The sequence below is a fragment of the Anomalospiza imberbis genome, chromosome 2 (assembly GCF_031753505.1).
Source record: "Anomalospiza imberbis isolate Cuckoo-Finch-1a 21T00152 chromosome 2, ASM3175350v1, whole genome shotgun sequence".
In the NCBI taxonomy this organism is placed as follows: Eukaryota; Metazoa; Chordata; class Aves; order Passeriformes; family Viduidae; genus Anomalospiza; species Anomalospiza imberbis.
In genome coordinates this window covers 24043015-24059533 of record NC_089682.1, presented here as the reverse complement: position 1 = coordinate 24059533, position 16519 = coordinate 24043015, and the positions used below count along the sequence as shown (strand labels likewise).

General features: G+C 35.5%; 1 protein-coding gene across 8 annotated transcripts in view; it reads right to left on the bottom strand.

Moving 5' to 3' along the window:
- Positions 1-16519, bottom strand: part of MYO16 (myosin XVI) — a 366678-nt gene that overhangs the window by 157512 nt on the left and 192647 nt on the right. For all 8 annotated transcript variants that reach the window (XM_068180129.1, XM_068180127.1, XM_068180124.1 and 5 more), the window contains 5 exons: positions 13295-13405; positions 10451-10516; positions 7609-7736; positions 2750-2855; positions 771-888 (listed from right to left, as the gene is read on the bottom strand). In XM_068180129.1, coding sequence (XP_068036230.1) covers positions 771-888; positions 2750-2855; positions 7609-7736; positions 10451-10516; positions 13295-13405 — 529 coding nt within the window. The remainder of the gene's footprint in view (positions 1-770; positions 889-2749; positions 2856-7608; positions 7737-10450; positions 10517-13294; positions 13406-16519) is intronic.

Genomic DNA, 16519 nt, shown 5'->3' with positions numbered 1-16519 from the left:
ATGAAAGCTCTCTCTGACTGCTTTTGAAGAGAGAACTTTCAGAATCAAACTGAAACTCTGATCAATTTTCTTGTATTTTTTTTTCTTTAAATTAATGAATGCTTACTAGGGATTAGAAGACTCATACTTACTCCTAAAGCAGGAACAAATTTCACACTATCTTGCTGCTAAGAAGAATAAACAATATGGTTCCTAGTTGTTTTAAAAAAAGCTCTCATCTGTAATAAATTATTTCTAAATTCACTATTACATAATATACTTGTTCTTGGGGTTGGTTTTTTTTTTTTTTTTTTTTTTTTTTTTTTTTTTTTTTTTTTTTTTTTTTTTTTTACTAAACAGATTATATTACTCACTAATTTAATGGATACTTAAAATACCCAATACAATACTAGATACAAATGCACAGTTTAACAACTTAATCCCTGTTTCACTCTTACTTCACAGTGTTGCACTACACAGCTCTCTCAGTTTGTTGATCTGTGAAATAAACTGAAACGTGACCTCCTGGGAAATATGAGGAATTGCTGTTGTCAATTTGTTTCTTGTCTTTCCCTGCCACCTTGTGGTTGCTTAGAACAGGGCACTGCTCACTCCTGACAAGTGATCAATTCACAGGCTGTGAAAGCTGTTTCTCTGACACTCCCTAGACCCCTTGGCCTCTTTTGTGTACTTTGAAGCTATTGCTGTCCAATTCTGTGCATGGCACACTGGGATCTCTGATTTAACACTCTGAGCGTGACATTAAAATTTACAGATTAAATGATATTTACCTGCAATTAATGTTTTTTTTCTCTCACAAAACTGTAGTTCAAAATACTTTATAAAACAGCTGGAAAAATAATTTAAGGGTGTCTTAGCATGTCCAAAGGCCTCCAAGATACAGTTTACCTGTAAAACAATATTAAAGAAGTAAAAAGACAGGAAATAAAGAGGAAGATATTTCAAGAAACATCTGTGAGGTTTGCTTGTGATTAATAGGTAGGGAAAAAAAAAAGAAGACCATTTTTCATCTTGGAATTTAAAAACATACTAGGCAGGTTTTTTTCCAAAATAGAAATTAAAGTAAGACAGCTCAAAACAAATATATTCCAAAAAAGCAATGTCAGAATAGTTGAAGTTTTAAGTTAAAGGTTCACATATGACCTGTGCTCCTATCAGTAGTTTGGATATGAGTGACTAGAATCATATTCCTGGAGCTGGCATACTTTGCAAAAATATTAAAATCTTTGGCAGCTTGTGAAGCTACAGTCAGCCAATACTAATAACATAACAAAGGAATTTACAAGTTTTATATAATATCAGAAATAGCATAAATTATTAATTTAAAATAGAATTATTTCAGGATTATACTAGTGAAAAACTAAGGGGAAGAAACAGTTTCATACGTTTTTATGGCATGTCGCACTAGTGCATTTCCATGTTAGGCTTTCATGGTCACAGCCATTGTGTTTAGCTTTTTTTACATATAATTTGTTGCTTACACTCCTTACACTCTGACAGATTCCCTTCAGAACTTTCCTGTATGCATCCTTGAGGCTCATAGCAATGTGGTGCATATACACTTGTTCTGACATCACTCTTTTCATGAAGCTGGATGAAACAGCTGGGGAGGGAAGAGGTCTGTGGAGTGGCACAGAAGCTCTAAAAATTAAACCATTCACAATTATTAATTAAACCAGATGTCTGTGCAGTAGGTGGCAGCACAAAACTAGTCAGCCAAATTTTGGTTCCAGTTCCACTCCAGAAGTGATGTTTAGGATGTATTTGCTTTTAGATTACTTGAACACTTGCTTTAATCTGTGCAACTTTATTAATTTAATGGTGCTATGCACAACTGCAGCAGGAATGAATCCAGACATCTGTGCTCATTAAGGCACCTTAAAAAGCAACTAAATTAGAATTTCTACTCTATTCCCTATGGATGAGATCTGATAGATTTAACATCTAAAGTCAGATATACCATCTAAGCTAGTTTTAAAGGATCTTTCTATAACCAAACTTTAATAATGCTCTTCCACCTCCATTAAGACCCATTGATAGCTGTCTCTGAGTTGATATCACAGATGAGAAGTTTCATCAGGAAAGGTAATTTCTATAAAGAACTTGAATTGGCAATCCAGGTTTCAGCATAATTTAAAATGTCAGTGTGAACCTTTCTAGGGAATTAAATATGAGTATATGGAAACACATATTTTGGAAATTAAATATGACTGAACAAAAATTCAGAACTCTTACTTGTTTCTTAAATATATTTAGTACACAGATATTGAGCTATATGACTTCGTTCAACCCTTGCAGTTTTCTGGCAAGTTAACAATTTGTCTTTGTATACGATTACTTTAGATGTCTCAACACTTCTTATACTGTCCAGCGAGTACCATACAGGCAAATTTATTTATTTATTTACTGAAGGCAATTAATTTCATGTGTAAAAAACAGTCCCTTATCACAGAAATGTTTCCTATTCACTGCAATACTGATTTTCAAAGTCACCAAAACATAGAAACAAAAGTGTGTCCACTTTGGAGATTCTTCTTATCAGATCAATGTGAGTTAATCCCTTCCCATTCATGGAAAAAAAAAACCAAAAAAACAAACAAAAAAAATTCCTTTGACTTCAAAGGAGAAAACAAGCCATTTATGAATTTCTACAGAGCTGACACCTTTTTGCATACATTTCAAATATCTCAGTCTATCCAAGAGACCAACGTGTTACTTCATTCCACTCAGTGGTCGGAATGCTACTTACATGTTTTATCTTTGTATCAAAGGTATTTCTGCTGCAGCTGGCTCTGCAAGTGAGGTGTTTCACTATCTGTTTGCAGGCTTCAGTCTTCCCAGAACCACTTTCTCCACTGCAAGATGACAGGCAAGGAAGAGAGGGAGGAATCAGTGCTATTTTCACAGTTGAAATGTTATTTATATTTTCTGCTAGCTTTGTTTGAATGGATTGAAGGTACCTCCATGAAACCTTTATTTCAAATAGCAGAAGGTTTATGGATGACAAATAAAGAACAGAACATAGGAGATTGACTGACTGTCTATGTACATGAAGGCTGTCAGAGCTGTCTAGATACATTGTCTTGTACCACAGGTCAAACCAATCAAATCTAATGCTTTCAAGTCTTTTTGAAGGTACTTATAGCACAGATTTTATGTTTTCCTTTATCTTTCGTCCAGCAAAGGAGCTCACTAATGCTGCCTGGCTTTCTTTGCAGATGGGGAAATTACTTTTGTGGTAATGATGGGAAATCAGAAGAAATGGAAAGTGAAGAATACAATAGGAAGAATGGAAAGAAAACACAAAAGGAACAGGAAGGAAAATAAAAAGCTGACTGATTTTACAACCTGCCCAGTTTCTACAATACACTCTGATTTTAGTGGTTCTATATAGATCACTGTGATTTCTTGTTTGTGATATGGAATAAATATTCAAAAGAATGAGAATTTCTGACAGGGAAAGTGGCCAAAGTAAATAAGGTTAAAGGCAATAGAATGACGAAGGTGGAAAGAAACAATAGAAAAGTGGTGGGATGGAGGAAGGAAGCAAAATCCCTGACAGGGAAGCCAAAGTGGGACTCTTTTTCAGGAACTGTAGTGACAGGACAAGGAATAATGGTGCAAACTGAAAGAGGGGAAATTTAGGTGAGATGTTAGGAAGAAATATGAAGTTTAGTTAGGAAGTCCATGAAGTTTTCTCACTCTTCCTCCTTTGGCTTTCCAACTTTTCTTTATGACTACCTGATGGAGGGCCTGTTTCCTACTATTGCTTTATAAATATTTTGTTAATACAACCTTAATTACAGCTCAAATCTGTCTATCTTCAAATACTATGAATAATTAAAAAAATAGGTTCTGTTTTGAAATATAAAAAAAAATTAAAATCTTAATTTGTTAGGAAGAAGACCAATTGAAAGTGTGAAAATACAAAGTCACATGAAGCAAAGAACATGAGCCATAATACACCCAGGGAAAATAAAGAATCTACAATTGTCAAATCCAAGGCATTTGGACTATCATCCATTATCATATATATTGCATGAAGGAGGACTTTGAAATAGACAGAACCATCACATGGAAGCAGTTAATCAAGGAAGCCCAGGTTAAAGAGTCAGAAAACAGCCAACCCCAGGCAATTTTTAAGAATTACTTTCTGTAATTACTGAGAAGTACTTGCTTACCCCAGTTTCTGCATTTTAGGCAGGTTTGTCTATACATGATTTCAGAACAGTGGATCATTATTGGATCGTTACTGTTTGGTAAACAACAGTCCCGTTATAAAGAAATTCTATAAATCATCTATTTAGGGAAAATATGACAAAATAAAAAACATGTAAGGAGTAATAGACCTCTCATTACAGATGTTGTAAATGACGGGGCTTTATTTTTTGTGCTTCATTTTCAATTCTCACCAAAGATACCACACTCATACCCTACTTAAGAAAAAACCTTACTCCCGCAGTACTTGAACTATAATCAGAAGCGATGGAAAACTGCTGACAGAATGTGTTCATATAAGATTTCTATCAGATTTAAGGGAAGACAGTTGTGCTGTTCTGCATGAATTTTTGAAACAAATCTATTATTGTACTACAGGGAGCATTACTACTCCAAATTCCCATTAATATAGTAATATATATCCAGGGAAGAGTGACTAAGTTTGCACACTTTTGGGGGTCAGAATAATCTATTTCTTCTTAATTTTCAGACTAGGTAAGTGAGACACTGAGTCTTGCTCCCAGTGACTGAGGTTTCTAGATTTGAAACAAATATGTGCAAGCAAAACTGTTAAATACAAAAGAATGAGTTTTGTATTTACAGTAATGTTATCTGTAACTGATCAATCTTTCATGTTAGTTGGAAATTATATTTCTAAAATTAAGCTGAATTGGACAGTGTATTTCTAAACAATGTTTCAATACAAATATATAACTGTACTGCAGCAGCCCATTGCATTTAAAATACATAGAATTATACTTTAAAAAATATTAAATTGAACAGAATGCTTTTGGTGATGCTAAACTGAGGAAATCCAAAACTTTCAATGAATTCCACTGTAAAACACAGGACTTCTCTCCATTCCAGATTATTTGGCTTAAGAATGTGATTTATGTCACAACAGTATCATTGGATATTGACACCCCTCCCTGGCTGTTAAAAAGCTAGACCATTTCATTTTATGTATTCATTATGACTTTTTGACTCACAAATTAGCAGTCAGCATGCCATAAATCTTTAGTTTGATTTACTAAGGATCCTTAGCTTTTAACAGGACTACATTTAGGCTCCCTAGACAGCTCTTTACTTATCTTGTCAGTGCTTAATGTATTTTCATATCCTGAAAAGCAGGAGTAAAATGCAGTCAGAAGGGAGCTAATAATGAAAAGTCCACCTACTGGCTATTAAAGAGCATATCTAATAATATTATTTTATTCTGTTACTTCTATTAGAAGTTTGTACTAAGACAGCTCTTGGTATTTAGCATATATGAATAAAGCCGAATTGCTACAAACTGAAAATAATTGCGAATAACTGATAATAAGCTCTTCAGTGACTTGGCCAAAAGCTTTCTTGTTGTAAAATGCTCTATTTCAGTGAGTGAGCTTTTGATTAGATGTGAAGTGACTAGGGGAAAAAAAGTATTGTAAAGTGGTAACGAATTTGGCTGCACCTCAAGTCCTATGTCCAGTTCTGGTCTCCTCACTTCAAGAAAGCACATTCAAGTGCTGGAGGGAGTCCAGAGAAGGGAAACAGAGCTGATCAAGGGTTTGGAGCATCAAGTCCTGTGAAGAACAGCTGAGGGAGCTGGGGTTGTTTAGGCTGGAGAAAAGGAGGCTTAGGGGAGACCTGATCGCTCTCTTCAACTGCCTGAAAGGAGGCTGTAGCCAGGTGGGGATCGGCATCTTCTCCCAGGCAACCAGCAACAAAACAGTGAGGAAATAGTCTCAAGCTGCACCAGCGAAGGTTTAGGTTGGTGCCCTAGAGTGACTTTATGATGCTTGTATCCCCATTCATCTTTAGCCCAGAAATAAGTTTTACACCTTTAAGACTAGTTCCAAGAGCGAAGTGGGGGAGAGAAGAAGTAGTAATCAGGGACTGCACTTGCTCCCCCACATCCTTCTCCTGGACTGTGTTGTCTGCAGCACAGACAGATGGTGGGAGAGACTTCTCCTTGCTTTTAGTTAGTTTTAGCTAGCTGAGGCAGAGATCTCTGGACTGTTGTTTTTTCTTTTTCTTGGAACTGTTCAAACCTGCTCTGGACTGAACACCCAGAAGAGCACCGGCAGCTCGCACCTGTGGCCCACCAGGCCAGGCCGAGCCTGGGCCGCGGCTTTTCCAGCGCCAGAGGGACTGATAAGAGACTGAGTGAGCTGAGCTACAGCCCACGAAGGGGACTGAGTTTGTCATCTCTTCAGATTGGCAAGAGGTTTTATTGTTTAATATTATTCAAATTTTGTGCTAGCGAGTTCTTTGCCTGTTGAACAATTTAACAAAAATAAACAAATTTTTCCACTTTTCTCCAAAGAAATCTTTTCCCAAACCAGTTGTTGGAGGGCCCACTTGAATTTACTTTCTAGGAGAACTCCTTTGGAAGCTTTCTCCCAAATGTACCCTAAACCAGGACAGCTGGACATCAGGTCTTCACAGGAAGGGTGATTAGACATTGGAATGGGCTACACAGGGAGGTGGTGGAGTCACCATCCCTGGAGGTGTTAAAAAATGACTGGGCACGGCACTCAGTGCCATAGTCTAGTTGACAAGGTGGTGTTCAGTCAAAGGTTGGACTTGATGATCTCAAAGGTCTTTTACAATCTCATCGAGTCTCTAATCCCATGGAGGATATTAAGATTAAAGATTCACAAGATATGAAAGTAAGTAGAGGGTGAAAATATAGAAAAGTGATGAGACTGAGCAACACATTTCTTTGACTGAGTACATCAAATTCACCAGACTCACTGTTTCAAAGAGTTTGAGAAAAGAAGGATTAATAGATTTGGGGCTTGAAACGTTCCAGGTGAATGCCAAATTTCACCATTATAAAACCAGCATATTTGGATGAAACTTTTTTCACAGATTACTAATACAATTACTCACAATCTTGAAGTTATTTATCATTGAATCAATACTGTGAGTAAGGGTTAGAGGTTTAAATCCATTTTAAAATCCATTTTGATTGGAGAGCTAAAGAACAAACTTATGGCCACACAAACGTGAGGCAGAGTGCAAGCTCCAATACAGATGCATCACCACAGAGGTTTACAATTTAGTCAAGGACTTATCATTCTTCTTGTCAATAGATTTTATTTCTAATCCTGATTCATGTAATATAAGCAAACATACACAGCAGTTTTGAATTCTTTACCATTGACTCTTGTTCCTAATTAGATGCAGCTACATGGAGTGGCAATTGCCCAAGAGAATTTATGAACTTGAGATGTAATTAAACCTTTTTAATTTCTATTTTGCTCTAATGTATGATACAGAGATCAGTACACAGAAAAAATCAGTTAGAGAAAAAATAAAATGGAAATCTCAACTGCTGAGGCCCAAGGGAAACTGCTGAAAGGCAGGAGGTACAAATTAATTAATAGAAAGATAAATTTTCACCTGAGGATAAAGCACTGGGGACGCTGCTCCTGGAATAGCATGTGGTAAGCTCTTTCAGCACAGGAAAATATATGTGGGGGAAGTGAGGAACACAGTTTTCCAGAGTTACTTAAATAAAGCTGGGTGACCTGAAAAATTTTAGAAAATTAAGATTATAAATACATTTAGAAACAGTTATGTTTCACCTCCCTAATCCTGGGTCTTTTGTAAAGCTTCCTAAGCATTATGAACAGAATCTTTCTATGTATAGAAGTGTTACTTTTACAACAACTATGAAGATCTTAATTACATAAAATAGAGCTTTAAACACAGAAGGTCTAATTAAGATACAAAATGAAACATAACTAGAGGACTTAACAGTACTGGTTTGTGCATTAAGTAAAAAAAAAAAACCTAGTAAGCTACTTTTTAATACCATACATTTATAGTTTTTCAATGTCTTGAAAATTTACAAAATTAAATATGAACATTCCATGAAAAGTTAAAATAGAAATCAAAGGAATAATATATAAACTAATTAATTTATTACATGACAGAGCAGTCTCCTACAAATACTCTCTCTGCAATATAGAATAACTCCTGACACACATAGTTGGCAACACACACTACACTTATAGCCTGAGTAAATCCAATTCTTTATTATAGAAACCACTTTTTTTTTTTTTTTTTTGACTTTATCCTGATGTATCACCCCTTTCTGTCCCATGACTGCCTTATTTATTTAGATATCAAACTATACAGTGCTGGGGTATCTACAACAGTGAAGCTTAATGAATCCTCCATGATACATTGAGTCAGGCCTTAAGGGCTACCAGAAAAAAAGAAGACTAAATCTACATCAATTCTCCAGGAATCATTTCAGAATTTCACAAAGTACAAAGAAAAACCTTCATACAAGTATGCTCAATGCAAAATGTTGCAAGTTTACATATTTTCCTAATATGAACTTCAGGAATATATTTGTCCTAATCAGGAACAAGTAAATTCTGCAGGAATGTAATGTAGAAGTGCATTTTAGTGCACTTGTACAGTCATTAAAATACCTTCAAAGTTGTACTTGCATGTTCCTTGTATAATGCTATTATAATGTGTAGTGTAGTTGTACAGTGTATTTCCATGTAAAAATGCAATAATATTATCATCTAGCAATTGCATGGAATTTCATAAGAAGCAAAGTACATCAGTTTCCATTAAAGCGTGATTCTTTGTCATCTCAGAGTGAATAATTTCTTATAAAATATTTATTTTAGCTGTATTCTATTGGAACAAAGTGTGGGTGATCAGTGCACAATAACAAAACTCTTTGTCGAGAGTTATATTTTTTTAAAAAAGGAAACAAAATGTCACTGTTATTAAAAGATTTATATGATAATAATTTTGCTGCTTCATCTTTGTTTTAAAAATAGTATCACGCTCAATACATGTTTGTATTCCTTTTCTTTTTGACAGCTAACAAACTACATACCTCAAACAAAAATGCTAACTAATGAGCCACATCATATAGCATGTCAGCATTTAGTGAGGAATTGACATCTTCACTTTTTATTACTTTAATACATAGACCATCTAACACTTAGAGACATTAATACAATATCAGCTAGGCTGCTGCAGTATACTGGAGCATTTCAAAAACAAAGTGGTTTTACAACCATGGTTTCTTGATCATCTGGGAAATACCTGCATAATACACAATAGTGTGCAGATTACAAAGATGAAGTGAAAGCAATTATTATCCAAGGTGACCCAAGCAATTACAGGACAAAAAGTGTCTCTTGATGAACTTAATTAAATAGATCTATCACAGAGAAGTAAAGATGAAGCAAACATTCGGGAAACATTTTAATATATAAAGTCTTCCTCTTTACAGTTCTCTCTTGGTGCACAAAATCATGTATCTAATATAAAATACACAGTGACAGGAAAAAAATACCGTCATCTAAAATTTTGGGGGTGATGGATGACTTCCATTTCTGAAATGAATTCAGACTCCCTACTTTGAATCTGCTGCTTCTACCATGAACATCACAGCGTTTCTTTCTCTCAGATTTACTACTGTTACACACCAAGCCACGTGACACAGCAAACAGTCACAAATTACAATTTGTTTACCAAATTTTTAACCTTTTATAATTCTTGTAAGTTAAACAGACATATTTGGACATTCCCTATCAGGGAGGCTGATCTCTGTGATCTCCATGCATCAATAAGAGGGGAGGATAAATTAAGTTATACTAACACTGTATCTCTAAAATGTCTGGGTGAAGTTGAAGGAGAGATCAAAACACTTGAATGTTTTCATATGGCTCAATCTCCCCTGAAATTCTGCCTGTGCCTGGCACAAGCCGCTTCCCTGTGCCCAAGCCAGGGCAGAGCTCAGCTGGTGCTGAGTGTGCTGCTCTCTGCAGTGTCCCAGATGAGGAGCCTGGTGTGGAGCACAGACAGACATTTTGAGCCTCTGTGCACCATCCAAGAATGTTATCTCCTAAATCATGCTTTGGGCAAGGGGTGTGAACTCAAACAACCACTGTATGAAATATGCATCTATTTCTATAAGTTTGACTGCAGCAGAAACCATCAAGGCCATCAGGAACTATTTTTAAACAACCAAAAGGGCTCTTGCTCATTCAAAGTACTATCAAAATGGCTGTCTTATCAATAAGACACAGTAAAAATAGTTGCACCTTGGAAAACATTTTTAAGGTTTTGCTAAAATATTAAAACTGAGAAGCTCTCCACATAAAATGGGCATATACATTAATTAATTTTAGGGGTCTGACCGGTCAAATGAACTACATGAATTGTGAAAAAAATATCCGCAAACTTTTAAAAAGAGAATGCTTACCATGGTAGAATAAATAGGAAGTTCTTTAAATGGGTTAACAAGCAACAATATATTACCAATGTAGGTCTGAAAAAAAGGAGACATAATTACTTTATTAAGTAATAAATTAAATTTTTAGGAGGCTTTCTTCCAGAAAGAATTCTCAGCAAAGCCTCTTAAATCTAGCTAACAACATGCTAAACATAATTCATGAGTTCTGAGCTTTTAACTCCACGGTTTGAATTTGAGATCTAAATTTACATTTTGAACAGAATTAATTAGTATTTTTATAATAAAACTGAATTTTTCATAACTGAAAATTATTCAGAGAAAAATTGCACTACATACATTATTGGTAGATTATTTGAAAGTTAATTTGTAACTTACCACTTGCTAAACTAAAAAAAAGTCACAGAATCACAGAAGCTGCTGAGTTGGAAGGGACCACAAGGATCATCAATTCTAACTCCCAGCATGCCTACCACATAAAAAAGCTCCTCAAGAGATTTTTTATGGAATAGATGGCATAATTTAGAAATGTTATACTGGTTATCCAGAGCCAATACTGTAAAATATGTTGCTTGTGGGGTAAGATTGAGCAATTGATACATATACAAGTGTTCATGCAAGTGTATGTGTATAGAAGATATCAGCATGCATCTAGAAAAACAATCCTGACCATATCAGAAAGAGTAAATCATCTAATGATTGCATGTTTGCAAGATTTTACTATTTCATATTTGGGGCCATCGATGGATGAGAGGCTGGACATGAACCAGCACTGTGCTCTTGCAGCCCATAAAGCCAATTGTGGCCTGGGCTGCACCACAAGCAGCATGGGCAGCAGGGTGAGGGAGGGGATTCTGCCCCTCTGCTCTGGTGAGAGCCCACCTGGAGCACTGCATCCAGCTCTGAGGTCCCAGCACAGGAAGAACATGGACTTGTTAGGACAAAATGAGGGCCACAAAGGTGATCAAAGTCCTGGAAGACCTCTGCTGTGAAGACAGGCTGAGCAAGTTGAGACAGTTTAGCCTGGAGAAGACTCCAGGGAGAACTTAGAGCAAGCTTCCAATACCTAAAGGGGCCTACAAGAAAGACAGGGAGGGACTCTTTATCAGGGATTGTAGTGACAGAATGAGGAGGAATGATTTTAAGCTGAAAGGAAAAAGATTTAGAATAGCTACTAGGAGAAAAATATTTACTGTGACAGTGCTGAGGCACTAGAAGAGGTTGCCCAGAGGATGCCTCATGCCTGGAAATGAGCAAGGACAGGCTGGATGGGGCCCTGAGTTCAACATCTTCTACTGGAAGATGCCTCTGGCCATGGCTGGAGGGTTGGAATCAGATGATCTTAAAGGTCCTTTCCAACTCAAACCACTCTACAATGTGCACTTAAGTGCAAGATTGTAGGCCACACTTGCTGCTATACTTTTCACTCCACATCAATAGCTGCTGCTATTAGAATACAGACACTGCCAGACTTCTGTCTCTGAAGAGGTCAGACAGCAAAGCATCATGTGAACAGTTCTAGTCATGTTGTCTTTTTCAAGATGAAGCATTTTGATTTGGGGAGGTGGGAAATAGTGTCTTTCATAGTAAATGTACTGATTTTCTTCTAAAATGCATCATTTAATTTCACTTCTCTCATCCACCCTGACTTCACTGTTGGGTTTTCCAGCAGAATGAAACTTTATAAAGCTTCAAAAAGAACATGAAGCAGGAAGTGTTTAGTGCTAATGAGGACTTTGGCTTGGAATTGGAGCCCAAGGAATTTTCCTTCTAAGTCTAAGAACCAAGTCAAGATGAAGGCATCTTCAGCACTGATGCTGACACTCTACCAAAGCGCAGTGGCCGCTGTTGAGCAGAATACTAGTGATCACTGCCTAAATATTCTATTAAGCTAAGAGAATTCCAGAGTAGAAGATTCTTTCAGATGAAATCTTCAGTATCTTAAAATAAAAGACTTCCTCTGTGGATCTTCATTAATTCAGTTTAAGTTATCTGGTAACTTTGAAAGTGAGATAAAGAAAAACAAATACTCATATAATGAGTATTTTTAGCATTTAATCCACGATTCCAAATCCCAGAATTTTTTTTACCATTGAATGTCATAACACCTAAAATTGCAGTTCCCATAATTTCAAATGGATTCACAGCAACATAACAGTTCCCCGTATTCCTTTAGTCAAAATAGTGTAATCAACTTATATATTTTAAAATAATATGCATATTTCACATTTACACTCCACTCAGCTGTTTTGTAAGTTAGTAATAAGTTATGGGTAAGATATGGACAGGGATACAAAAATTTCTCTTGGTATCTAGATTATTAACTCCACCATATAATTATTTCTCTGATGCAGGAAGAAATGAATAATTAAAACTCCCATGTAGAATTCTAAGCTTTTTAAATCTAAATTGTTTTTACATATCCAGTAATTATGCTCTATTAAATTAACATAGCATTGAAAATGGAAGTCTCTTTTGGTGGTTTGAGAAAGAAGATTACAAATCATGGTGGTGGTACACCCCTGCCCCAACCACACTGTGATCTGAGTGACCTTAAAACACTCATTCATGACAAGTATGTTCATCAATGTTTACCAACTTACTTCCTCCATGAAATAAACACACATAAATTGCATTCAAACCTGTCTGAAGTGATATTTTATTTTTTATTTCTCCTTTTCCTCCACAAACTTGGGGAACTGCAGGGCTTACACACACACATGCTCTCATCTATTTAAAACTAGTCATGAGCTCGAGACAGGTTACTGTCCAGTAGTTATGAGAGTAATCCTATTTTTCATATTCTCATTTGGTCTTTTTTGAAAGCTTACTGTTGATAGGTGAATAGCAACTCACATATATCTGATTATTGTTGAAACGCTTCTGAATCTCATAAAGCAGGCTGCTGTCTGTTAGCTCACTCAGAGAAGCCAGGTCATCATTTGGAGCTGGAGGCATTAGCTTGATCTAGAAAACACAAATTAGAGAAATAAAGTAACTTCACAATGAATCATTCTTTACCATTATATTCTAATTTACAGTATAAACCAAGACCACTAGAATTTATGGGAAAAAAATGCATTAGGAAATTGGGAAGTTGTGATTCCTGATAAATTGACATCATTAATCGTAATCAAGGGAAGAATATAAAAATTATTGTCAACATTATGGTGTATAACTGCATGAATGTGATGGGCTCTTAAGAAGATACCAGAGTGCCATCTGCAGTCCTTAAACCCATAAAAATTCTTGGATCAAATGCAATTTTCCTGCTCTCCATTAAATGTTTATAGAAGAAGAAATCAAGAAATTAGTTACTGGACTTGTAAAGTATTGCTTCCAGTATTTAACGAAACTCTCAGACCACTGTTTATCATATGGGATTTGAAATTGTACTTGAATTTTTCTGGAAGAATAGAAGTAAATTAGTAAGAAATTGGAAATGTGTTGTTATGGAAACCAGAAGGTAATCAGAATAGTCCACTGCAGCCAAAACTGGTGAGTAAAATTGTTTAACACTTTAGAGATTAGGGTGAATAATATAAATTCTGCAAGGGTAAGCAAAAACCTAATGAAACAAAAAAGATCCAAAAGACAGAGATAGGAGACAGAAGAAGAAAGAATCAGTGATAATGGAAATTTGATTAAAAATAAGACAGACACTGACACATTAAGCAGTGTGCTTATAAATAATGATCTATACCTAAAATGGGAGACAGAAAAAAAAAGAATCAGTAATAATGTAAATTTGATTAAAGACAAAATAAACACTGACACATTAAGCAGTGTGCTTATAAATAGTGGTCTAAGCTTAAAATGTAGTTTGATTCATTTTTTATGTCAGCAAAATAACCAGAAACAGAAAATTCTCACATGAACTGCAATTAAGCAGTTTGTTTAGAATTTATTATAATAACTCAGGGTCTATATTGAGAATGGCCAATCAAGATGAAACTTCTTTCTTCTATTGTTCTTCTTAAAATGAAGGCTCAAGAGAAAAGCAGACACTGCCCTTTTTGGTGAACACTTCAGCACCTTCAGCTTTTGCCAGTGACAGGAGATCAGAAGCAGAAGCAGACTGGGAGATACAGGAGGGAACATGGAGCACGCTTCTGTCATGGGGAAGAGCCCTTAGTACTGGAGATCTGACACAGAACTTCTAAGCTGCAGCTCAATTGCCATAGGTTCAAAGTCGAGTTCAGAAAACCTGATACTCAGATTTCACTACCTGTGCCTTACAGGTGTAAGGCACTGATTGTCTACCTATTGGAGAGGTTTGTTCCTCACCCCACTGAAGTGAAGATTCCTCTGTCACACAGAAGATAGCATTTCATGCTCTTTTTGTTTTTAATCATGGCAGTTGGATGTACAGCTGACTTGAAAACAAGAATTCCACTTGGCAAAACAAAAAATTAAATTACATTTTGGCGTTTGTCTTTGATGATGTACATTGGAATAGAAAAAAAAAATAACCAAAGAATTCCAATGATATTTTTAAATGTCTTGTAGAGAGAGAATAGAGAGAAAAGTCTGTGGTGTCTTTTCCTTAACAGTGTGCACACCTGGCATGAAGGAACAAAACGGGCATCGGCCTTCACTGCACCCCCTTGTGTGCTATCAAAACTCAGAACATCTGTGCCATAGAATGAGCTTCTTTTAATCTATCTCTACAAAGATTAAACTTCTGCTAGGTATTTGTAAATAAAAGCAAGGTCTGGATAAAAGTACTGCCCTGGGATTCTCCATATTTTCTGAACTTTTAACACACTTCCTTACACATTCCTGCTTCCTATCAGTTAGCGCTCATGCAGATGAAACCTGGATATCATTCAGGTCACATGACAATAATAATTTCCCATAGGTCATTTGGGCATGACCCCATCTCTGGAGGGAGAAAAATTTTGCCTTACAGATGTCTATGGACTCATCCCACACAGCCCTAGACCAGCAAACAGGCACTGGCTTGCATTTATTTTATAATCTAGGCATGACCAAAAATGCTCATTCTGTAGGAATGGTTAGAAATGTGAAGTGCTTAGTAAAACTCCAAGTAAGGAAATCAAAATATTTTCAATTTTTTTCTACAAAGTTTAGGATTTGAAGTTTCAGCATTTTCTACCTGACTCATTGCATCAAATTCCATAGTTCAAGAACTAAATAACCACACACAGATAAGAAACTCTAAATCCCTTAAACTCACAACTGATTTGACTTAATAATAAACATTATGTACCTTATTAATATCTTATTTATGTGCACAATAAACTTCCACTCTCATCCACTTTTCTGAGTATACCGTGTTTTTTAGCTCAATGCATCTATCTGGCTATCATTCTAATTGCATGATGTATATGCTATGAGACATAAAAACAAAAATAGCCATACATACAGCATATATTCAAATATAACTATGTCTCTGGGAGTGATTAATTTTTAGATTTGTGTAATGCTTACAATGAAGATTTCTATTTACTGTATTCAATTGCATATATTTAACAAGATTCAGAATCTGCCCATATAATGGTCTTTAGCTATATATAGTTTTATAGTTATATATATTATTAGTTATATATAGTTATAGTTATATATATTATTTAGTTATATATATTATTTAGTTTTTTACATACTTGTATCACTGAAATATATATACATTCCAGCTCTTATGTGTAATATTATGTTATGCACAGCTGAGCCTTATCTGTGTCATAACTGATACTGGAACTATCAAAAGGGCACCAGAGGATACTCTATCACACAGTTCATGGGGCCAACAATACATAAACATGAACTATAGGACAATTTTATTTTTAAAAAAAATATTCAATTAAGAGAAAAAAAATATTTAATTTATATTTATTTGCAGCATGAAGCATGTAATTCAATTCCAAGGCATTAATTTGAGTCTGCTATCAAAAAATATCCTGCCCAGATGAGAGGAAGATAAATTGAGAATATAATAAAATTCTGAAAATTATTCATACTCCTTTCTTTGTTTGGCAGCACAGATCTTGATATTACTGATGATCAAAGAACACCTTTTACCTAGGAAAAAAGCAAAAGCTAATACAAACCAAGAAAGGT